Below are 26,676 nucleotides of genomic sequence, written 5' to 3' on the forward strand. Positions count from 1 at the left end.
CTGCACTGACTGGCACAGGAGAGCTATTAAAGTAATTTATACAGCCATATTTTGGCATATCATTGAGATCTATTTAATATTTATTTAATACTGGGCTTTCTCAAGGATAGGTTTGGAAGGTGTTAAACAAAAACATTGACTTAAGTAAAATCAATACTTTTGTTTTAATGTTATTTGTATTTGTTCTGATATTAGTGTTTCTCTTAGGAAAAACACTTTCTGCCCAGAAAAATAGTTTTTTAAATAGAATAGTTTTTCTAAAAGACTTTTTGCACAGTACTGTGTTTAGCATATTGTAGCACCCCACTATTGGCATGAGGTGTGGCCACGCGAGGAAGCTCTTGGGAGATGCTGCATCTGCAGTAGGAGAGACCTTATTGTAAATAAGTTGTTTTTAGCTTAATGATGTGCACGTGTTGTTTGTGCTGTTCTGTGCTGGGTGTGGGGTAGTTGGTGCAGAGTTAGTGCCTACCTTCAGGTGGAAGTGTATGGCCAGAAATGACCTGCCAGCTATCTGCCATTGGCAGTTCTCCCTTGCTGCCTGTTCAGTAAAAGAGCACTGGCCTTTAAAGCGCAATGTTTCCCGCGTCTTATCGTATGCCAATGCCACAATATATAAACTTACTTACTGTAGGTTTTCACATGATTCTATAGCAACAAGTAAAAATTTACATTTTTGCAGTACATGTCAATTTAGATTACACTTCTTATGCTTGGGGACTCTTTGGTGTGAGGATTGTCACATACAATAGCCTCGAGGTTATTCAGCACAACATTGCAATTATAATCAACCTATTGTTTGATGCTATCCCTTCTTTTCTGTAAAAAGACAGTCTCTCTTTTAACTGTTGCACACAAAACCTAGCAATTCTTCTGGAATAAGAACTCAGGAATACATTGTGTATTTTCCCCATAGGTACAGATATAGAAATTGAGAGCCAGGCCAAGGTCAGACTCTTTGAGAAAATAAGAATTGAATGAGCTAGGGTATGGTCCTTCTCACTAAACTCCTTCCTTGTATGTTTGCCCTCTTGGCCCCAAAAATGAATAAAACTCTGTGGATAAAGGCATTATCATAAATACCCCTATGTATTATCTTCTCCCACAGAATTGCTTTGACTCAGCTGACCTTTCTAAATCTATGGTCCAAAAGGAAGAAATAGAAAGCAGAGATCCAATCACTATAAATACTCATTTGACCTCAGTTGTGCCGAGGTGTATCACATTTCAATCCTTTGGAAAAAGCCACTAAAGAGTATTAGGAGAGGGGAAAATGAGCTGCCTATTGCTTCTTTGTTTAGAAACACCCTACAAATGTATGAAAGCAGATTATTGAATCATTGATTATTAAACTGACACCTGCAAGGAATTGCGAAAGGTTTCGTATAATAAAGAAGTCATATGTTTTTTTCTTAAATCTCCTTCCTCTTGTTGAACTTTTACCTAGTATCCTTTTCATAAACTGAGAAGAGTCCTTAGTGTTGAGTCAATGGTCTGAATGAACTAATTTTGCAGTTAGACTAAGACTAAATGGCATTTGCACATTAATAAATAGCAGAAAGTACCTACAGCTATTATTCTGACTAACAGGAACTATTATTCTGACTAACACTCAGTGTCTCCTGTCTCTTTTTCTCTCAGGTACTTTTGTTTTTATTGAACCCCTGCAGTCCACTTGATTTAAAGTGTTCATGTAACAAATAAGTCAAGAATTTCAGTGTCCTTAATCCCTTCAGCTGATAAATGGTTTATTGTGGCAGCCGTTGCCAGACGACAAAATCAATATGGATAAAGCACGTTACCGACACAAGCTTTGATGGGGTTGATATAAATGAGTTCAAGGCAAAAGATGGAGGTCAGGGAATGCATAATTTACTTTAGACCTGCTGCTGAGCACTTGAAGGAATCTGCTTGAGTTTTATCACACTGTGAAGCATTTGTTTTTAAGATTTTTTAGGCTCTCATGTCTGCTACAGGAGGCATTATCTTTTAAATTATGATGTTGAGCGGGAACAGCTTTATTACCAAGATTCATTCTACACCCAGATTCCCAAAATGTTATTTATGCTTGTATTGTAGGTTTATCAGGTTTAACTCAAATCAACACATGCTGTAATTTAACATGGTGCTCTCTTGTTGACTTCTAAATGGGGCACCAACAGACATGCTTAACACTAGATTGCCACAACATAGCATACTGCTTTGCACAGCTCACAAAGAAATATGCATCCCAACTTGCAGTGCTCTTGCCAGGTAACTTTTCTTTTCACTGCAAGCTCTTCGTAGAAAGGCCTCTTGCCAGAATCTGTGGGCACCGGCCACCTGAGAGAGAATTTGAAATTTATATCCTAACGCCCAAAGGCACACTGAGAATTTCCTCCTATTCTTCAAGCAGGGCACCTAGTACGAATCAACCCATCAAATTCCCCTTTGAAGCTGGGGCTGACAGAAAACATCATGTGAATCTGGCTTCACAGTACTGGGCAAAATTGCTTTGGGAGATGCAGGGGACAGTGTGAAACGGAGGGAGCAGGTGTTGAGTTGTGAAAGTCGGTTAACCTTGTGCAGGTTTAACTTTCTCACCACATACAATTGCAGTATCAGAATCTGTCTGTGATGCAAAAGAGGGGTAAAAAGTGTCATTTGGAATGTCCTACACCTGCTGTGGAGATCTGTCTGTATCGGGCTTTGGCTCTTGTGTCGCAGACATGTGTGGTTGGTGGGGAAGCTAGCCAAAAAAGAAATATATTACAAGACATTCTTTTTACTTTTTGGAATATATTGACAACTTAATGCATTGTGTTCTATTTTCATATGGTGCTGCACTTTTGGTATTTTGAGAACTGATTTTTGATTATTTTATTTTTAATGTTTCTGTCTTCTGTATTCCTTTTATCAGTGCCCTCCTGGTTTGAGCCCGATGAAGGATGGCACAGGTTGCTATGACCACCACATTGGCATCGACTGCTCAGATGGATTTAATGGAGGCTGTGAGCAGCTGTGTCTTCAGCAGCTAGCACCCCTGGAGGAGGACCCCACACTTTACAATATCCAGATGTTCTGCGGGTGAACACACATTTGCACACACATATTTGCACTCCTTAACATGCTCAGTCCTACCCAGTGTTGCCAAGTTTTATTCCAGATTTGTATCTTGACTGCAAAAACTCATATTCTTGTCTGTTGAGCCTAAAAACAGGATGCCTTGCTCAACAAACAATCTTGGCAGTAACTGCCAAATTTCAAGTTTTCAGTAAGCCTGTCATTTTTTTCCTAAGAGTGGCATATGAAATGCATTTGAATTTCTACGTAAAAGCTTAAGTTCTGCAGGTGCTCTGTATCAAATGTGTCCTTTTAAATATTGATAGCTGTATTATTAAGAATGCTTACGGTTGCAGATTTTGCTACCCATGTACAGTTCTGGATTTCTTCCTGCTCAAAATGACTTGAGTTTTTCACAGCAGGGATGTCTGAGCTGATATATAAACCTGTTACCTCTTAAAAGCTAGGATTAGGCTCCATTTCGGGTGTGCATATCTGTCTGAATGAGAGCTGAAGTGCCTTCTAAACTGATTATTATTGATTCAGCTGATTGCATAAGCTCCAGCTCACCTCAACATTTAGCTCTTTTTTCAGTCCATAAATCAAGATGAGTGGTTGTCTGCTTTATGGCACGTGCATTTAAAAAGCATGAGGTCCCTTCCTTTGGTGTCCCCACTTCCTGTTTTGAGGATAATGCTGCTGTAAACAGCAGTGTAATATTCAAAGTGATGCAGGACTTTGATCTGCTCCTGGAAAGTTTAGCCTAAAGCAGACTCACTGGTATTGATACCTTTATTTTCTCAGAAAAGTGTGTGACATACTTTACACAATTACAATGTTTCACACCCATAATACTGACATTACATGGTATCCACATGTACATAAAATTAGTATTACTACATGCAAGCTTAAGTACTTGCAATAATTATTCCAGAATTTAATGCTTGTATAGATTTCATTCGTCAACAGGGATATCCTTGTGGTTCCAATCACTTTAACGTTTTTTAAGTCTCATTGTACAACACTCAGACTCTTTTAGAAGGGTCTTAGAGTCTTTAGAAGGGTCTTAAAGTCTGCTGCAGAGAGCACGGCCAAAACAGAATGAACTGTAAGGAGCTGTCCTCCTCTTGTGTCGCTGTCTATACTAAACCGCCCTCTTCTGACCCAGCCCTTCTGCATTTCTGAGAAATCCCCTCACCTCTCCATAGCCAGGGTTCCCTGACTCCAGGTGGCAAATGTGCTTAATTCTCTCAGCAGCGGGAAAGTCTGATAATATGACAAGGCAACCTGAAGGCACTTAAAATGCGGGTTGCATTATGGGTGCTTTAGCTGCAGGGCATATCTCACCTCTGTCGCTGGCGGTTTCCTGCTGGAGAGTGCTGGCAAGGCGAATAAGACAGAGTGGCTAAACCTGGTCACCTTTTCTCTCTGTTTGATGTGTAGTACAGAGCAAGCGCGACACCTTGGTGTCATAGTGCTATAAATATGAAGGACTATGGTGAGAACTAGTACCACTCTAAAGATGGTATTATTTTTCGGATGATAAGCTGTTTTTTGTTCCTTCACTAAAATAAATAGCACTCCCTAAAACACAGCCCTAACTTACAAATGCCTGTAGTTCTTACATTCTCTACCTCTGTAATATGGGCCATGACATGCCTCTGTGCAGAAACAAGCCAAATCCAAAAATGACTGGAACATGAACTGGAAGTGTTGCAGATGTTCATGAATACTAAATTGCTTCTCAGTGTTTTGTGTCTTCCATAACACCCAAAATACTGCAGAACCTCAAGTTCTATGAGCATTTCAAAACTAGGACATTTTCCAAGAACAAGTGAGAGAGAGTGGAAAAATCTGTGTTTTAAATAGGCTCAGCAAGGCATTGTTATTGCTGTTATTGCCATTGTTATGGCCTTACAAGCCTTGGCATTGCCTTGTTGCAGAGTCTGAAATAAATAAAAGTTGTTCTGCTCTCCATCCCTGCAGCTGCATCGAGGATTACAAGCGAGGAGCGGACGGCCGCTCCTGTCTGCCGCTGTCTGATGCCTGTACTGAGGGAGTGGACTGTGGAGAGGCGGCTGACATCCCAGCCAACCAGACCGTGTTTGGGGACCTCTTCTACGGCTATGACAACCGCACCAAAGAGATCACGTCAGGCCAGATCCTTAAGGCCACCTTCAGGTAGGATGATGATGAAGTGACTTATTATTCCAAGTCCAGGGCAGGCAATTTGCTGGTATGCATCTGATCTTAATTAAGAGGCTATACTTTTAAAATGTGTCCAAACAGGACTATGACTGCGTGTGATAATTGTTTTTCTTGGTGTTGCCAAGTATCTTCACCTCTCCTTACTCTGAGAAACATTTGATATTAGAGTAATTGGCTCACATCAGCCACCCTGCTGTTTCCCTGTAAGAGGCTTTTTCAGAGAATCCAAAGATAATGATATACCTATTACAACTGCTTAAAACTAGTAATTGCTATGCGTAACAGTCAACAGTAGGAAATACAGTTGGAAATTCTTCTAAACCATATATAGAAACTGCATACAATTATTTGATCTGTAAGTTTAGACATTTGTACAATCATAAGGTATCCCAGCATTTAATCACAAGTCACAAAAGTCTTAATTTTTATGTTGAAATTTGTTACTCATAATGTAGTGTATTCCAGTACAGCCGAGTTCTTCCTGAAGCATACTTTGAAGGCTCATCTAATTGCTTCAAGGGCATGCTATGCTGTCCTCTACAGCCAGTGAGTCAAAAGATCACTCTAAGAAGTCATCTACAGCACCAGAATTAAATTCAGGCCTTGGCTAATGTCGTTTTTACTGTGTATGCTGTGATTGGTGGTGGGAGGAGGGGCGTACGGGCCGATGGCAGAAAAAAAGAGGCAGAGTGCGAGAATGGAGTTAATATTATCAAGCAGCCAAATCTCAAATGCTCTGATCTCATTTGAAAGCAACCGGAGAGACAGCGGGTGTCGACAGGCTTTGAAAAGCACAACTGGCCCCTGTGTTCCGTCTCATGCTCCATGCTGCTCAGCTGCACCTTTTGGGAGGCCAGGCCTAATGCAAACTCTAATTACGCGAAATGGTGAGAAGTGAATTGAAAGTGAACACAAGCAAGTTTACTTTAATGGGACTTAATTGGGCCAGATGAAACTTTGAGTTTGCAGGGAACAAAAAAGAGGGAACAGTGGCGCTGCTGTTGCTACAACCGGATTCATTAATCATTGATAGAATAGCAGACTGCTGTGACAATTAATTTCAAACTTAAAGAAATCGTCAAAGCGGTCATGCTCGGGAGAGATGGAGGCCAGGAAATGAGATTATTCTTGATGTTCTGCTGCAAGGAGGATAAATCTTAGAGCGGTGTGAGTAAACACAGTTCCCTCTGAGAGGTACAAACTCTTGCCATTGCCACAATCTTCACAGAGCTGATGAAGCCACAGCTTTTCCCTCACCTAATAATGCAAATATTTAGGTGCCTCTACACTTGCAGCGGTTATTTAATTATAAAATTGCAAAATGTTGATTATATGGAAAGCATTATGCAGGGTGAAATGGTGTCCCTCAAAAAGTTAGGAAAAAAGGAGGGGGGGGGAGGAGAGCACGATTTGACTGATACGTTTGGCACATTTTCTGTGCTCCCACATTTGTACAGGCAGACTGTACTGCACTGTAAGTTAACCTTCCCTGTCATGCTGAAGTTAAACCAACTCTGTTGCTGGCATTCCACTATCCTGCAGTGCATTTGAAGTATCAGATGTTATCCGTCTGATGGTGCTGTCCAAAGGTTTTTGCAAGATTTGAGAATGGACAACTCAATTGTTGATCTACTTGTCATTTTCCAGTGTAACAAATAAAAACATATTTCTTATCTATTGATATAATCTAGGGATGCAAATTTTGGCCAGTTTTTTGACCAATAACTGTCATTAGCCAGCAGTTCAAGCCTAAAATCAAGAATGTGACCTGTAAAAATATCATTTATAAAATGGCAACCTTGACAGCATGTAAGGTTGTAAGTGTATAGGAGTCCTATGGCTGTGACCATTCTGTTTCTTTTTACTGACAAGATAACTACTATTGATGTAAATGATACAGAGCCACATACAAAAAAAAATCTTAATTACATTCTTCAGCTTGCATTTCAGATCCTACACTGATGTTTTTTTTTAAATTTTTTGATAGGCTTATTTGATCATAAATTATTCCTTTAGAAACAGGCATTTTTCGAGACATCTTGAAGATTGCTGTGGTCAGGCCTCAACTGAACAAACGCAATGTAGATACCATTGTTTTAAATAATTGTAGACCAATTTCAAACCTACAATTTCTGAGTAAAATACTAGAAAAGCCAGTATTTGCACAAATAAATAAGGTCCTAAATGAAAATGATATTTTTTGAAAAACTCTAGTCTAGGTTCAGGGCAGGTCATAGTACAGAAACAGGGATAATATATTTAAAATAAATCTAGAAGAAAGAAATTTGTTAGTCAAGGCAAGCATCGCATATGGAATTTTTGAGTACCACAGGGCTCCATCCTTGTTTAAGGAACATAGCATGAGCCAGGCCTTTCCTCATGCTGGATTATGCTGAGAAACTGACCCATGCTTTTGTCTTTTCATGTCTAGACTACAACAATGCACTGTTTATAGGATTACCAAAAATCACAGTAATCCGAATGCAATTTGTTCAGAATGCTGCAATCAGAGTACTAACATGTGCTGACTTTAAGATTCTTTTTTTTGGTTTAGAAAGGATTAGCACCTTCATACGTCTCAGAAAGATTAATTTGTTCCAAATTCTGTTTTATGATCATCAAGTGCTGGATGGTTAAACATTCAAAAAATTAAGAACAAAAAATCTGGTAATTATTTCTTAACTTCATCTATTTTTAAAATGTTTATTATTGATTTTTTGTTTTTATTCTTATTTCTTAGCTATGTTAATTACATCGCTTCATTATTGGTTTGCTGTTTTATCTTTATGCTGTGAAGCACTTTGAGCATTTTACATAAGATTATAAAGTGCTATAGAGTTTTTTTTATTCCTATTTCTTCTTTTCTATATAGTTTATTATTATTATTATTATTATTATTATTATTATTATTTTTATTATTATCATATACACACTAATGAGCACACATATAAGAAACTAGTTTTGTTTAAACTGACTATCTGACAGCTATAATATGTTTATAACAAAAAACAATTAAGCAATAGAACACAAGAGGGAAGGTGTTATCGTGAAATAACATCACGGTTGGGATGTGGTCGCCGTAGATCATCACAGCCGTGATATTATACGCGATAACACACAACCTCGAATGTTCTATTGCTTTTATACAACAGTTAAATAAATAAAGTAAGAAATTAATAAATTCCACCAAATTATAGTTCTTTAACAAGCAGCTTGTTGCTACGTCACAGTCACAAGCTCCGCTCACTCGCTGCACAGCCGGCAGTTCGTTCTCCAGCCCTTTACGCTGTCATTACCACGAGCTACCTTTTTTGTTTTTGTCTGTCACAGCTGCCGACTGAAAAGCTTGCTCAGTGGTAATGACAGTTTGGGAATTTAGTGTAGTCTCATCGTCAGAGTCTGACCAAATTAGCTGTAGGTCAAATGTAATCTTAAAAGTATCCATTTTCTGTTTGTGCGCAAAGTAAGAAGTAAAAACGTTCAAATGGCTTAAGCGTCTCCTACAAACTCAAACTCGTTGCTTAGCAACAGCGTCTTAGCGGAGTAATACAGTGTTTGTGAAAAACCTGTGATGTTATGGCGAAATATCAGCACGGTTATAACGCCTCTTAACCAATCAGCTTGCGTGGCCGGAAATAACTGTTGCATAAAGTTGAATAAATGACTGGAATATACAGTAATTGGCATCTAAGGGTTCTACGTTCTATATTCTGAAATTCTAAAGCTATGATTACCACTCATTACAACCCAGAATTAAAATGAACATAAAGGCCATGACTGGGTCTAGCTTTGGCTCAGTGTTCTTCAGTAGCTCTTGAAAGACATCTCTGTGATTTTTCTCACACTGCCATGCATCACACTTTCTTTCGGGAAGTGTCAACAGAATAGTTTTCTTTCTTATCATTTGCAGATTTGCTTTGCTCTCGAAATTTTACACAGTTATTGTGTTATCGTCCTGTAATTTGCAAGATATTAATAGCCTGCAATGACTATCCATAAAACAGGGTTTAGTATTATTTTGTGTTGGGCAAACAGTGGTGGTTAACTAAAGAGCTGCTTGCATGTTTTTATTATGTTAAATTTACGTTTTCTGCCTCAGTCTCTTAGTCCGAATAAAAAAATACAGCGAATGTGGCGCTTTGTAGTATTTTGAGTGGTGAGCCAAAGAAGTATTTTTTGAGTAGCTCTGGCTATGTGTGCCCAGACAGAATAGCAAATGGAAGAAAATAAAAGGAGAGTGTTGACATAGTGGGCTAGTGCCCAGAGCATGTGCTGCACTCTTGCCAAAGGAGAACAGGGGTTGTCTACACTCAGTGTATGCACACTTGTGTACACACACATTGGCATACACACACAAACACAGATACATATGCTCACAGATATACACATAGGTCACTTAGTCAGCCTGTGGATTGCCCTTGTGCACCATGATTGTTGCCCACTGGATGCTTTGGGTCGTGTGACATAGCTGAATATGTTTCCATGTACAAAAAACCCTGTTCTTTGCCTTCAGTCTGTCTCTCTCTCTCTCTCTCTGTCTCCGTCTCTCCTTTTCACTCACCCCTTCCCCCCACTTCCAAAAAGGGGCTGATATTTTCTCTAAATATACGTACTTGGATTACACCACCTGATTTGTCTCCCATCGCCCTCAGAGTTAGGAGAAGGCCAGTATTACTAAGATAAATGAAAACAAGAAATGCTTTTCAGACACATCACCCAAATGCTGCATGACATTTGTTTTTTCCTCATTTTCATTTTCATTTCTCTCTGCTCATTCAGGCCTTTCCCTTGTGTGTTGCCACGTTTTTGTCAGTCGACATCTACTTTCCCTTTTTCTATCTAGCAGCCGTCCTGAGACTTCTTACCTTTTAAAATAAATAAATAAATAAATAAATAAAAAGCTATAAATGCACCCTCCCCTAATTACTTCAGCTCTCCTCTGGGCTGCAGGCCTCGTCTGGCTCTCCTCCTCTGTCCTGCACAGCATGCACTGAGCTGCTTTTAATGAATATTTTACTGCTCTTTGTTCTCATTAACAGAGCAGCAGATCATGATTAGGACTGCCTCTTCTAAAGCCCATCAGCCAGCCTCTTCAACCATCTCCCAGTAATTCTTTAACAATAAATTAATATATCACATAGGAGTCAGGAGTAGGTTCATCATAAACTAGCTTGAGGCCAGAATTATATTCATTTAAAGTAAATAACTCTTTTTAAGTACATGTAATTAAAGCTGTAATGAAATTGAATTTTAAAGTAGACTGAAGAGTTTAAAATGTTACAGAACTTCAGATAGTTTCAAATAAATTGCTTGTTTTAGGTACTGTATTCTGAGAAACAATGATTTTTTTAATCAAGTAGCTATGCACTATTAGTCTTTCATATATTATCCCTCTTTATTTAACAGTTGTTTCTCAAAATGTGACAGATCTTTTATGTGTTAATCTGTGTAATAAGTCAGGATGGTGTGCTAATGCCAAGGTTGATACATGATCACATTTTTTGGTTATATAAAAAACATGCTGTGCATATGCAGATTACTTATTAGAAATATGCAGTAATACAGTGTAATATTACTGAATCTTGCCTTGAGTCTTGAATCTTTGGATCATACTAATGGACAAGAAACATGCAGTTCATTAATCAGCTTATTTGAAAAATCCTTAAAATAATCAGCAATGAGATGTTTTGCAATAAAGACGAAATTTCACTATTTGCCTTTCGTCTTTGTCACCTGGCACAGCATCCAAAGCATTTCTCATTCTCATTACATCAGATTTTACACTTTATACCCCAGTTTCTCAAATCCAGTCCTGGAGACTCATAATTCTGAACAGTTTGGTGTTTTCCTACTCTAACACACCTTATTAAACCCATGAAGGGCTTGATAATTAGCTAATGATTTGAATGTGGCATGTTACAGCAGGGAAAATAGCAGTGGCTCAGTCAGTGAGGCTTTATACAAGGGCTTCATATAAAAAAATGTCATTTATCAGACTATCACTTTTAAAATTTTTCCTGTTGTTTTTAGGGGAAAAAAATCTATATGAGAGCCACCCAGTGGTCAGTAAACTTGTGTAGAATGTGTATTTTATTCTGTAGCCCACTGTTCTTTTCGGTCATGCCATGAAAGTGAGCTTTTAGCTGAAATGTGTTGGACTGTTCCCCATTAATATACTTGAGAGTGTTACTGATTTTAACTGGGTTATCCAAGGAACATGCAGCATGTTGTAACTGGCAGATTTCAAAGATAGAAGGTATGAAAAACAGTTATTGATGAGTAAATAATGAGACTATACTACTTACACTCCAGTAAGTCTAACAATGCTTTTCTAAACTATTTTAAATTGTGTATAATAAAGTGATAAACCAAAAAGGTATACATAGATCAACAATGAATAGGTAATTGTAATGTTAGCAAGATAGAGACTGTTGCTGACTAGACTGGAGGAAGTAAGTATCAGATAGCAATAAAATTAATATGGAAAGCAACATTAACATGCTCGTTTTAATAATATAGTTACAGAGAACATATTTATGTAATGAAAAATTTAGTGATAATGCCATGTTAAAGAAACAAAGACGAGATGGAGAAGAAAGTCATTGATACTGTTATACAGTAACTGGCCGGTTGCCCCAGCTGTGTGGAAGTTTAAACGTAGGCTACTTGTAATGCAAGTGTTTGCTAAATTCAGGTTTATGCATTACGAAAGCAGACTGGGTTGCGCCACACAAACTAGTTTTAACGGTGAGTTTAGTAGTTAGTAAATATGTATACCTCCTTTGGGGACACCATCAGAAACCATGTAGAAAGCACAAAAACACATGGCAGCAGGTTTACTGATAGTTGGTGCTAGTTAAAATACGACTTACGGATTTGCGGTGCAACCGAATTTAATAGGCGGATGGTTGGAAACTAACAAATGTTAAATAAGGACTTAGTACAGACTTTACTCCCAAACTTAAGTATAGACCTACGCAAACCTGGTGCAACCCAGTCCAGTACAGAAAATTGCAGAATATATGTTTATTCTTTATTTGCACAACAGTAATCAAATATGCTCTACATTAGCATGAATAATTGCCTAACAAGTACCCAAATAACAGATTCCATCCTCTGCAAGTAATTAAAATCAATATGCTGCAATGATCAAAGAAGGTTGAATTTTTATGTTGATAAATATCCTATTCTAAAAGAGAGAGAATACAGTAATACAATAAATAGTGTTTTGCCTGCTTTGCGTAGAGGAGAGCCAATGTAAAGGCAGGTACATTCATACTACAAAGATTCGTAAGCGTGTTTTAAGTGTATCGTTTCTGTTTTCATTTGTGGACTCTATATCTGTCCATATCTGTCCATAATTGTTATTCTTGAATTAAATTCCAATGCTCCGCAATTTTAGACTTTACTTTCATTAAAACTATGTGGCCTACGGGTTTAGTTGCAGTGTTCTGTTTATCTAGACTGCCTCAATGGGGAAAGTATTACTCTTATCAAAAAATAGCTTTGCGAAGCAATAGTGCTGAGTGTTTAATAGTTCACTATTCATCCAAGCCTGTGGTTCAAGTTTGACAAGAGTAACAACTTCTTTTACATTTTTATCAGACACAGAATCCCCTTGAGTTTCTGCATCATGGTACTCTAACTTGTGCTCTAACTTCCAGTTCACCAGATTCATTGGAACTGCATACAGTTGAAATTTACAGAAGATATGTTGAAAACTACACACACATACTGTTTATTAACTAGAGCTGTGTCTCTAAAACAGAATTTAGCAGATGAGTTTGCTGTCACACAAAGACTTTTTTTGTATCAGGGAAATTTGATAAAAATGTTACCTAAAATAAAGAATGCACTGAATAAATATACAGAATAATTTCATTACTTTTGTTAGCAGTCGAGTAATAGTGGAATCCCCAGGCATCTTGTAAACTGGAATGTTCAATTTGCTAAAACAAACACACAATCATATACAATTAAAAAAACCTCCTCCAAAATTACCTAAACAGTTTAAAAAGGAGTCTGTGCACTCAGTGTACTCATACCTTTCAGTTTGGCTATGACATCTGCCATAGCATCTAGGAAACTGCTCCATAGATTTATGAAGATTTCAGTCTTTTAGTAATGCAGCACAAAAGCAGGGATTGTTTATACTGTGAACACTATTATTCACACGTCATATGAGCTGAAGGGAAAATGACAGCAAAATTCTGCACCGCCATGCCTGTTTAATAAAGCACAAATGACAACTACACAGCGCCGACCACCTCTCATTTCTAAATTAACATCGGTTGCTTCTTATAAGCCTCAAGCTTTTTTCCTGTTCCTGTTTAAGCCCAATTAGACAGTGCACCTTGTATTCTGAGATGCTATGCTCTCATCTGAGTCTGATTACTAATGAGATATGACAGTAGACCTTGCAGAGGTATTTAGATTGTGTAATGGTAAAAGTTCCAGAGCAATTGTTCAGTAGAGGCTGAAAGCTGAATTTCGTGAACAGCCATTCTGTCATTCCAGTGGAATCACCCTTCTGAAATGTCTGAATCTTACTTTTTTGTGCTTCTACCCATCAAAGCTGAGTATCACTGAGAGGTCGGAAAGTTTGTCATGCATGACTGTTTCTGCATGAATTTTATACAGCATTATGCATGAGTTAACATGTATTTAAAAATGATGAACGAAAGGCCATTTTTCTCAGGCAGTCACACCCTGTAGAGAATTAATTAGCCTCATGGGTAAAAACTGGTTGATTTCCCATTGCTTATTCGCACCTTGTGAATATTGAATAACACTTATGGAGTGCCAGTGTGCAAATCCAGTAGCATACCACATTTTCAAAGAATGTCTGCAGCATTTCAACCAGCAGTTGGAAGTTTGATGATTGATTAATGATGAGGTATCAGTGCACAAATTAATATGAAGCAAAGATGAGTGTTAAAAGTGTCAAGATTAAGTTTTATTGGTTGGAACTAAGGGGTTTTGTCATTTCTGCAAGAAGAGGAAAGGATGCACAGAATGCAATTAAATGAATGTTGATGTTCTGGTAGTGAGGTATCAGTATTGTAGAAGTTTAAAAACATGATACATGAATAGGAACTGTTTAGTGCACATGTGTCAAGCTCCAGCTGCAGACTTCAGCATGCTACCTCATTAAACACACGATTCAGCTCATCAGCTAATAGCAAGGCCTTCGTGAACTGAATGCAGAACATTAGATGAGGGTAAACGCTAATCAGTATCGCTTTATCAGTATCTAAAATCTATAGCAAAGTTTGTGGGGGAGAAGTTATTCTGTAGGCTTGGGCGGTGTCTTTTTTCATACCTTAAAACATTCCAGGCGTTTCACCACAGTATACGGTATACCACGGTGTTTGTAAAAATGTAAAAGCTGAGCTGCTAGTGATAGAAGTCACTTACACTGCCACCAATAGAGTCTGGCTGCAGACATGCACTCTTAGCCAGGTGAACACTCAGCCCCGTTTTCCGTCCATAACACGGCTAGAGAGTTACATTTAATGTACCTCCCTGTTGAAAAAATCATAGATTAGATTAAGAGATCCTTAGTCCCACAACGGGGAAATTTTACCTCTGCAATCTAACCCATCCGTGCAGTGAAACACCACGTACACTCTAGTGAACACACACACTAGGGGGCAGTGAGCACACTTGCCTGGAGCGGTGGGCAGCCCTATCCGCAGGGCCCAGGGAGCAATTGGGGGTTAGGTGCCTTGCTCAAGGGCACCTCAGTCACGTACTATCGGCTCAGGGGATCGAACCGCCGACCTTCCGGTCACAGGGCTGGTTCCCTAACCTCCAGCCCATAACTGCCCCATTAAAACCCATTAGAACCCATTAAAAGTGACTGTTGGTTTCTGGTGGCTTTCAGTAGTCGCTAATGGTATTCTGTGTTTTCCTGATGGGTTGATATCACGGTGTAAAGGATTCTGATTGTTTAATCAGGTGTTTTGGGACTGATTCCACATACATTTGATGGTTTCTTAATGGCCTCTAACGGCAACCATCTAGCCAATTCCCGTTAGGAAGCAAAACCTTCAGGTTTTATTCCTAATGGCCCTGCAAACACAGATACCCTGTGACAACGTACTGTTTTCGTGCCCACAACGTTGCCTGCTTGGTGCTCTCTACATTTTCACAAAGTTGAAATGGAATTCCTCAGAAAGTTATGATAATGTTGTGTGACAACTTTCTAGGAGATTGTGACAACATTGACGAGACAGCAAAAGTAATCGGTACTACGTTGACTGTACATTGTCACAACCTCCTAGAATCCTTAAAAAGTTCTATTTTAATTAATATAACAGTTTTTGATAACCAGTTCTAATCGTCTTCAGCATGGCTTTCATGACTGTCAGCAGTAGCCTTTTTGTTTTTTTCTGCGAATAAACAATGAATAAATAAATGAATAAATAATTCATGTCTTATCGTCGTGGTAGGTTTTATTTTGAAAGTTTCCATAGTTAATTACCTTATTATCAGTATGGCAACGTTAATATACATTCAGTGTAACTCTGGTTGCCCAGCAGTACATGGTTCGCTGTTTTTCCTCATAAAACCGACAAAAACACTGTCGTGGCAGGGCATGCACTGACGTCATCAATAGGCTGGCGGTGCATGTCAGGCTGAGAGTGCATGTCTGATGCCAGACCCTTCTCTATAATGCTGCTGCTGTCTCGTCTAGCATTATTTCAGTTCGCAGTTTACTTAATTACCAAATTAGTGAACACTGCACGATATTCAAGCCATCATTCAATAAATGTCAAACCAGAATGTGAGTGCAGCACAATTTAAGGTGGAACGGGAACATTTGAAGAAGCTCATTCTAGCTTCGTTTGTTTTCTGTTCTCTACCACCACAATCTTACCTGAAGGTGTTCCAGAGCAGTGCACCCATTTAGAGGATAGCTCAAAGTCGAGTGACTGGTGCTGAAGTGAAAGCTGAAATGAAACGTGTTCTGTGTTGTGCGCAGAGAACGTGCAGTTTTGGTGCATGTAGCTTTTTTTCATAGCTGAGCTGCTAGCATGCTTAGTTTTTATGAGTCTTTTTCTGGCTCTGAGTTTTCTGTTAGCGCCACCTATCGGTGTGCTTCCACACCACCACTCAGTGAGCCATCTAAATATAAATAGATGGAATGTGTTTATTTATCTGTTCAGACATTGAATAGAAATTTGATAAGTCATAATTTTGAAATACCATCATTTTTACAAACTGTGATATACCATATTAAGCACGTATCATACCGCCCAAGTCTATTACTCTGAAATGTGAACAGCCTTGTTTTCCTACCTGCTGTGACTTGACAGCCGTTCAAACTTTGTAGCTATTCACTTGAGAACCATTTTGATGTACCTTGTTTAAATGGGGAGGTAATTAAAAAGTAAGTTGGGAAGGGAGGGAGAAATCTGAATTACAAGCTTGTCAGGTCCAGAAAAAGCCCAGAAGAGTAGATCAGGGAAAGGAATGAATAGGGGATGAACATGATGAACTGTGGCACAATGAAAATGAAGTTTCTGCATCAAATTTTTTCATATACATCATATGGATTTTTTCTATAATGACATGTCAGAAATTCAACCTTTTGCGCTGTGCTCCACTTTTGACAGACACTTACTCACATAAAAAGCTATTGGTCTGACTGTGTGGAATGGTGTTTTTGAGCTGGCTGTTTCCTTCCTCTCCTCTCTCCAGGCAGAAAAACTTTGCCCGTGGCATAGAGCAGCAGCTTCCGGATGGCATGGTTGTGGCATCAATTCCCAACGAGGCCCAGTGCCATGAGGAGCTGTCCGACCCAGTTCCTGATCCCGAGTATCTGACTGGTAAGCAGGCCTGGTTTTGATGACTTCATAACTGAACCTGAATAAAAATCACTCAACATGCTGATGAATGAATCTACTTTTGTATTTTGTTTACTTAAAGTGGAGGAAACTGCACAGCCAACCACAGTGGCTCTTTTTATCAGTAAATGTCATTGCAGAATACAGTTGCTCTCTTCACTCCCTCTCTGGATATTGTACGTTTTGGAGCTCAAATATGATGATACAAAACACTGTTGTTTTTAGACTCAGAACAGTAACACTCAACTGCTGCTGCCTTTACTGTGGTCATGGATAGTGTCCTTTTTGCAGCTAAGCACCATGCTTGATTGAAATATATTTAAAGTAGCTTTGTATTTCTGCACTGTAATTTTCTCTTTTTTACCGCTGCCATGTAATCTATTATTTGCCTGATAAACATGGCTTATCATTATCTTTAAAGTGTGCCACCAGAAGAACTACACATATATACACCCTATGTTTTCTTGGAAGTCAAACTACATTATCTCCTCATCTCCGTTTCTCCCTGCCAGATCAAGCAACTAAATGATGAATTGGAAGAAAGCGATGAACGTGTTAACCATATCATTTTTCAGGGGAGAGGGGGCCACTCATTTCTGGATGCTGCTGTCGCTGTTGGCTTTCATTAGGCAGCCGATCTGCAGCCCACTGCAGATCAAGTGGTTGACATGCCAGCAGCTTACTCCAAATACAGAGGGGGTCAGCTTAAACATTCTTACTGATGAGGAAAAAAGAAGCACCAAAAAAGCCTCCCTCCTTAGAGATAAGTCAAGTCAAACTATACTGTGGCTTTCAGCAGGCTCTGCTCTCTTGGCAGTGAAGGGATATAGCATAACACCTGAATTGGAAATTGAAGTCCAAAGCTCTGAAAATTAACTGCAGAAAGGGCATACCAGGATACCAGTTTTATTATCAGTAATTTCTTTTTCTCCTCTATATGAATGCTTTTTAATGCCATTTAGATTAGTCTCTGTGGCTTTTTGCTTGGATTGATTCCCTTGCTCATGCTTTGTGCATTTCCTCTTATTTTGCCCTTTTTAAGCCTTGATTAGATTTTCTGGATCTTGCACTGCATGCTGCATTGGAGATCGGTTTTAATAGGAAAACTCAAGGTTGTTTGATTTTGTAATTTTACAGCTGTAGATACAACATGAATCCCATGGTGTATTTCTGACACTGTCTGGTGTTCTGTGACTGTCCTTGGTGTGACGATATTTCAAAAGAGAAGAACTTTTAAAGTTGTGCGTGGTACTAATTCTCCTGTTTGGGAATGTGATCATAAACTGATCCTCTGTAGATGACATACCTGAAGTTGGCAATGCTGCTTTAAGGTTTGCTTTTCTGAAACAGTATTGTTTCACATGGCCTGTTGCATGGCTGGCCAAGGGCAGTAGCAGGGTAGTGTTAGGGCTCGGTATTGTCAGCAGCTTTATGACACAGTACGTATCACAACAATACGTCATGGTACAGTGACATTTCTAGTCAATGTTCACCAAAATTTGTTTTAAAACTGTGGTAATAATGAATATATATATAAAGGCAGTGAACTTTCTGTACTTTTAATCACAGAGGCAGCAACCTGGACAAATAACAAGGATCAAATATACCTTAACAACAGTTATTAACAGATACTCACTTAATTCATGCACATAACAGCAGATGATAAACAATGAATGAACTTCAGTCTTTTATTTAAATAAAAACAAATAGAGAGCTTGATTCTAACTATGAGAGCACATGTTTGCCATGTGTTGGATGTTTTAAACCTTGCACTCTAAGGCAAGAATGCATTATCTGCTTCACTCATGCATTAACATGCTGTGAAAAGAAAGTTTATAACTATCGATCCAGCGATCACTGTGTGGGTACACATATTGTCACAAACTTATATAAATCCATATTGATATTTTTAACACAGCTCTAGGCACTCCAGGTGTTTTTTATGCAGGCATTCTACAATGTAGCTGCTGAAGGAACAGCCAGACTGGTGGTGGCACCAGGTGAGGCAGGTGCTTATATTGTTCACTGGAGGGGACATTTGAAAGGGAAGCTGGAAGTATCATCCTGTGCTTCAGGCCCTTGGCCCTGTTGATGGAAGAGAGGAGATTTATCCATTTATCCATAGTGCTGCAGCGTGCACCACTGCAGGCCTGAGGGAGAGGAGGCAGGTGGTCCTGCACAAAGCCCCATAAGCCCCTGCACCTGATGATCGGCATGCTCCTTGAACACCACTCCCTACAAATTATCCCTTAAACTCGCCTCATTAGTAATGTGTACGCCATTTAGCCGTTTAATTACATCCAGAGAGTTAATAGCGTGACTCTGGGCCCTCAGGCACCAAGATGTTTTTTACAGTGAAACAAACAGGTTTTAGCAGCGTCTTGTCATTTTTGGGTGACCGAGAAATAACCTTGAGTTTGCAAGTGCAAAGATTTCATTTAAATAGAAATAAGCTTTGGCAGGAAGACAGGTCAAATAAAAGACAAGTGAATAAACACAGCTGAAGTCTCTGGTGTACCCTTCATTATAAGCCTTCAGTCTTACTGATAATACTGCAAGTTTTTTTTATTTATTCTTATTTTTTAAGAAAATATAAGACTAAGATCTTATTGTATTTAGTTTGCAAAAATTGGAAAGGTTTTCTATAATCCAGTACAGGTAAGGTGTTATCTGTAAATATCTCTAATGTGACAGCTAACTTTATATTTGTGTTTTCATGGGTCATTTACCGACATTTTCTGGCATCCTGGCTAGAAATAATTCCCTGAAACAAACAGTTAAAAACTAATCCTGCTCGGTTTTTTCACATAAAATGCCCCAAATTCTCTCCCTTGACCTTAAACTGTCATTCTTCTTTTTTGTCTCAAGGCATCAGTGCTGACAAACAGGTCAGCTGAAATTAGCTGCTAGCTGAGGTAATTGGGCCTGGGACGGCCATGTGGCATGGGCAAGCCGGCATTTGAGCTATCGGTTCGCTGCCATCCTCCCCAGCTGGTTGGGCTGGTTGGTGCCACGGTCAGTATATTTGTCACTGTGTCAGCACTCCTTGAGCCTCTCCTCACAGTCCCTCGCACGGCAGCACATTCATCTTCCTATTCATCTTTAGGTTGGAAATCATTCATCATAGGCCAGAGGGCTCCATCAATTATTCCAGTGGGGGAAGGGAAACGCAGAGAAGGGAAAAGGAGGAGAGGCTTTGAAAGGCAAATACATCTTGATTTAATTGGCAAGCAGGTAGGAAGCCCACAGCTGCTAAGCACATTTCTTGCTGGGATGAGGAAGGGGGGGGGTGGAATCATCCTCGAAGTTCACAGCATGCAGTGACTGGCGCTCATGGCCTCAGATGGGGAGTGGAGGCCCAATGCTAGCTACTTTTAATCAGTGACTATCTTTGAGGCACAAAAAACAGTCATATTTGGTCAACTCTCTCGACTTAATGTGTGTGAGTGGCAACGATAAATTACTTCAGAAACACACATTATGGAATGCAGATTACCCCAGGTGGACACAGCCTACTGTGTTGAGACATGAGCGTAGTGAGCCCTGAGTGAATAGATGTCATTGATTGTCGTGAAGGGAAGGTGGTGATTGGCAAAGTTGAGAGAAACAGCTAACAAATGGGTTTTTTGGCGCTTCTAAAGAATTATGTGGCAATCTGCTGAATGCAGCTGTTGAAGAGAGAGTGGAAGTGACAAAGCTCGGACTTATAATAATCCCGTAGATCTCAGCAGCATTTGAGCTAAGGTCTTTGTAGCTGATCTGCAGAAAGCACCCTGCAGCCAGCCAACTGCTGTAATCTAATAGATTGGATCCACTGTATTGATCCTGCTAGACTGATTTCTACTCGATTGTATATTACTTGTACAGAGCCAGGGAAATGACACTGTGTCTGGTGTGCTACAGCATTGTTGGGCCTGTAAGTTTTACAAGACCATGACTTTTATTACTCCAGATAACTGCTTAGGAAGTGGCCACATTTTTCTTGGTGATGTTGGTATTTCTTGGTATTTAGGAGCCAAAGATGGATTCAGAAAACAAGAAGCCATGAGCCCTTACTCTAGGCCAAACTTACGGAGGCCAGAAGTCATACCTAAAGTTTTAAATTATTTTGTTAATCTACACAACATTTTTATTGACATCTTATTGAATTTTTATTGATTTTTTTCCAAAACTTACTGGTTTCTTTGGTTTTCAGTGATGTCTTCATGATGTCTTTGTGGATTAAATCCCCTCATGTAAATATCGAAACTCTTAAATTTCAAACACCTGATTCAGTTCCTCAAGCCTTCAGGAAGGGTGGAGAATGTATATATTAGAATCAGGTGGATATAATTAGTGTTCAACTTTGCGAAGAATCACCAAGAGCAAAATAAATTAAGAGTCCATTTATTGTGCACTTCTGCACTAATGCAGACATTTAGTGAAACTCTTTGTTGTATAAACATATTACTATCCATTATTGCTTGATTTTTTTTTTAAAAGTAGTTTATTTTTTTACTAGCTTCAAACTTTTTTTGCGTTTTTTTTTTCAACTTTATCATTGCCTGTGTGCGTGTGGATATGCATGTATCTTTGCATGCTTGTCTTTGTTTGCATGGGTCTGATTTTCCATCTTTATTTTCTAATGGCTTGCTGCTTTTTGGGTCTGGATTTATCTATATAGTATCTGCTGATAGAAGGGTAAGAACATACAAAAAATGTCCTGCATCAGTCTGTTAATGTCTTCCAGATACAAGCCATGACAAAAACATGCTGCCCTGATTATCCGATTTGACAGTGACTGATGCAGACTTTTAATAAATAAATAGAAGCAAATGTCAGCTCAATACCAGACTACAGACTGAAAAACACAAGGCCTCAGAAAACAATTAACTGTGGCTGTCTTAAAGACCTTTTTAGTTATTGTATTTCATGTAATGTCATACTACAAGGCTGTAGATTTCGAGTGCATGATTAAAAATATATAATTGCTGTCAGTCAGTCGTAACTGTGTAGTGCCGTATAATGAAAACAGTTGATCTTTTTGTACTGTGATGGTTAGTTCCTTTGGGGAGTTTTTCCTGCCATCTCGTGACACCTGGTTACTTCAGATATGGCAGTGTAGAAACAGGAAGAAAAATATATATTTTATTAGCCCCATCTGTAATTGATATTATGAGGTAAGGCCACGCCTTCAGGAGTCTGTTCCAGAACCAACAGTCTATTTTACCTAGGCTGCTCAATATCCTCCTTTTCCTCACCCTAGTATATTTTATTTATTAACACATTATTTTTCAGTTGTATGTTGAACATGGGACTCTTTTTTTTTTCAATTATGTATGCTCATAACTCCCTCTACTTTCTTTCATGGCGGTTTCTCTTTCATCTCTAATAATTCTGCTCCTAATCATTAATTGTCCACTCCCCTTATATGTTTTTATTTAAAAGAATGTTCACATACAAGTATTACTTATGTTTCCATACAAGTATCACTAAATGTTTCTATTCATTTGTATGAAAGCAGTTGCCCAAGTTCAGTTTTTAATTTGATCCTTTGCTTTTTTGTGTTAGTTTAGGATTTAAATATAGGACCGCATTAATCCAGCATTGAATGGAAACATAATCACATGCCGCTTTAATTGTCTGTTCATTTCTCGATGTTTTCAAGGGTATAAAGAGCTTATTCTTTTGCAAAATTAAACTGTGCAGCAATTTGGGGAGCATTGTCAGTGTTCTGACTTTCGACTGGTTTCCCATCCGTCTGCTCCACCAGTTATTGGAAGGAAAAAAGAAAACCCTGCACAGTTGCCAGGGCAATTAGAGTTCTTGGTTTGGCGTATTCAGCGAGCTTGTTTTACTATCCGAGCTGAACAGCTTTCCTACCTTGCATGATAATTGTCATGTTAATAAACCATTGGAATATAACATGCTGGTTCACCAAGATTCTGCATGAATTTGTGCTATCTACTCTGTTGCTAATGTCTTTCCAGTGTTGCTTCTTATAGATAAATAATCTTTTTCTTGAATAGAATGAAGTGACCATAGACAGATGTATGACCCATAAAGTGCCGCTGTAAGTACCTCTGTGTTTGTGTTTTCTTAACCGCAGCACAGATGGAGCAAACACACAGTATGACCATAAGAGCAGCCATCCCTGTTCTGGCACATGTATGGTAGAAAAAGAAGCTGCCTCCATTGAAATTCAGTTTTTGTAGCGCTCTCAATGGTAATCACATTTGGGGTTTAATTTATTCTTTGACACTGATTAATTGCAGAGCCATTTCCTGCTGTAAACGTCAATTAATTAGCCGACAACATTAGAAGTGATAATTAATACAGTGGGGGCCTCTGCATGGGTCCTGCAGCCTTTAAGGGTGGCCCTGGCAGTGCCCGTCACCATGGAAAACTCCAGCAGCACTGGCATCCATGGGGATTCGAAGATACTGAATGTGAACGGCAGCGGTGAGATCAAAGGAACACCAGCAGATCCATGTCCCTTGCTTCCTTGTTCTGAGTGCAGATACCCACCTGAATGTCAGAAATCTGCTCTTTTCTTGGTCTCACTGGTCATCAGTGGAACCCTTGTTTGGGCTTGACTGGCAGTGATTCATTCTGCAGGCTCAAAGTCCCTTTCCCAAAGTCCCTCTCAATTAAAATGGCAGCATATGGACCAGTGATCGACCAGACACTAAGGTGCTTGACTGCTGGGATATCCGGAGACACTGACACATCCCTCCATTTGCCGGAAAGTGTGTCACCTTGGACTTTAAAGGAATGTCTCCTTTATGAATACGTGCTCAAGGAAGGGATTTATTTTCTTGGCATATAGTGATGATGTGCCACCCTGAAACATTTCGTATGTTAATGTGTTGTTTTTCTGCAGTTTGTTGTCTTTGTGTATGTAGATTCCAGGGCAACATTCATAATACAAGTCTTTGCTCCCTTCCTTTACTTTGACCTGTTCCATAATGACTCAGTGTCAAAGAGCAGCTGCCTTAAAATAATTATGATGCCTCATGGCCACTGAATGTATTACCCCGAGTAATCATATTGTAATGCATTCTTTGTATATACAATGCAAATGGTGTACAGAGTGAGACTCTTCTAAGGTAAAAAGGAAGAATGCCAGATAAATATTATAGTCTTTAAATATCCCTTGAAAAAGAACCCAAAACTATACTAATGACAAGGAAACATTTTTTTTCTTTATAAAACCTGGTCAGAATTGGAAAAGGAAAATATTTAAACTAGGCGAATCAGTGTTTTGAGTGACCCAACATTCCCCTCTTATGCCGTCTTATCTTCTTCCTGAGGATGAGCTGTCTCCACAGCATTATTGTTAGTCTTCCATTAGATTAGAGAACAGGAGTCAAGTCCCACTATTCCATCAATTTCCCTCTAGCCTTCCATTCTTCAGCTCATCCAAGAGTGAAATGGAACATGGGCTACAGCTGTTAATGGGGTTTCATGAGCCATACGATGGCTGCTACCAGCACTTGTCACCATGAATCTTCCAGCGAGAGAACTCTAAATAAACAGATTTGGCAATGCCACACTGACTTATGAGCTCTTTTGGCAGATTTTGAATACATGTTTGCAGAGATGAGAGCGTTGATTTGATATTCACAATTCAGTCAAGCTGACAGCATGTGTTGTGTATGTGTGTGAGTGTGTGAGTGTGTTAGTCCCATTGGAAGCGCATCTGCATGGCCGCCTGTTTTAAAGGACGCTCTTTTTTTTTTGTTGGACATTGAGCCTGGTTCAACGCTTAGTGTTCCACCTATACGGCTGTGCGTTCTTTGTTAATGATGCCGCCACCCAAGGCACACTGCCGAGTGGCGGATTCTGTGACTGCAGCCTCTGAAGTCGTGTTGGTGATGTGAAGTTCGCTCGTATTAATCATTCTGTCAGACAATGAGAGCGCAGAACCCGAGGGGTAAAAGAGAAGGGGCCCACTGAAACCCATGGATTTTTAGCTGAGAAAAGAGGAATAGCGCTGTGTACTCTGTGTTGGGAGCTTGTTATTAATTCTAACAGTGACATGTACTGCACCGACACTGGTGCACGCTCTACAGGGGCAACTGCAGCTCTCCCATTTAGATGGATCTAAGTGAGAGGCACTCAAGGTGAGGATACTGCACGAACAGCGCATTTAGAGCCTTATTTATCAAATATGTGCACTTAATCAGAGGGCTGTCAGGCTGGAAGAGTACAGGAGCACAGTGACTCTAGGATAGTACATTAAACTGAATTCAAATTCTACACTGATTACATGTTTTTCCTTTCTAGTGTGTCAAGTTCTGGAATGTATATTAAGTGGAGCTGTACTGTATATTTTTGTGTTAGCTGATCACATCGCCTTTGTCTACATTGTGCAGCCCTAACCAGAAATTTGCTTCTCTAAACACATCTTTTCCATTGCTGGAGTGAGAATCAGCCTCAATTGGGAAAGATTTTTCCAGATTAATTTTTACTATTTTTGTTTTGCAAATCTAACAGTATTTATCACACAAATCCAAAATATCACAATTTACTTTGTCCTCATTATCTTTCAGCACTAATATTAAGCAGCTGAAAATCCTATGTGCTTGGGTCATTAAAGATTTTTGCACAACTGTTCATTCCAAATTGTAGATTTATTTCTGTACCACTTCAAAGCAGTTTTTTTTCAGGCCCCTTTTCAGCATATCCATCATTTGCATCAGGGCGTGAAATGAATAAAGAGCAATATCTCATTGCCGATATACTATAATGCTGAGCGGAATATGTTTCTACTCCTGGAGCCCACCGGAATGTGCTCAGATTCTGAGAAATGTCAGCTTGTATTTGTGATGCCATAAACTCAAATCTGAGGTCGCCGCGCTGTGTACAGGATGCGTTATGGCCCATGCGATCTTCCACGTGTGTTCAACATGACGGCAGACTTAAATTGATGTATGGTTGCGATTTCTCACGTGGCATGGTGAGGCTGACAGTTGCTATAGGAGACGAGATGATTGATCACCTCGGCCGCTCCTGCATTTGGTGATGTGTGGGTTTTGAGCTTGCGGTAGAACTGTGGGCAGAACGACGACGGCGCTCATCTGTTATGGAGATCCGAATGATGAATGACGCAAGCCTCTATGTTTGCCATTTACAGAGTTTTGTAATGCCACTTCTTCCATTAATAATGTGTTATCCTCAACAGTTGGACTATGGCCAGTCAGTCATTGTCCAGGAATCACTGTTGGCTGTATTATCACTTGATGGTCAAAAATCAGGGTCAACCCAAGGACAGGGCAGGAGTTTACTAGAGTCTTACTGGAGTACTGTAGGTTTGATTCTTTTTGAATCTTTATTTATTTTGCCTGTAAGTACTTTGTTCTGTTGAAACAATGAGAAAAAGCTTTCTGGGCATGGATAATCCTTGATTCCAGCCCTAAAAATGATTTCTGTTGGAGAATCCCCAATGGTGGGGTAATCTAGTTTTATGTTTAATCTGCACCAGAGGAAAAAAGTTCCGTCAAGGTGTTTATTAGCTTTTTTTCCATTTCTCTGTTTTGCTGATTTTAGAGTCAGGGCGAAAAGGACAAGAGCCACTTTGAATCCCTTAAAC

At 39.3% G+C, this 26,676-nt stretch overlaps 1 protein-coding gene across 1 annotated transcript in view; it reads left to right on the forward strand.

Moving 5' to 3' along the window:
- astn1 (astrotactin 1) overlaps nucleotides 1–26,676 on the forward strand; it is a 223,201-nt gene that overhangs the window by 123,796 nt on the left and 72,729 nt on the right. The window contains 3 exon segments of the mRNA XM_036596278.1: nucleotides 2,900–3,066; nucleotides 5,029–5,223; nucleotides 16,957–17,084. Coding sequence (XP_036452171.1) covers nucleotides 2,900–3,066; nucleotides 5,029–5,223; nucleotides 16,957–17,084 — 490 coding nt within the window.

Source organism: Colossoma macropomum, unplaced genomic scaffold (assembly GCF_904425465.1).
Source record: "Colossoma macropomum unplaced genomic scaffold, Colossoma_macropomum, whole genome shotgun sequence".
Classification (NCBI taxonomy): Eukaryota; Metazoa; Chordata; class Actinopteri; order Characiformes; family Serrasalmidae; genus Colossoma; species Colossoma macropomum.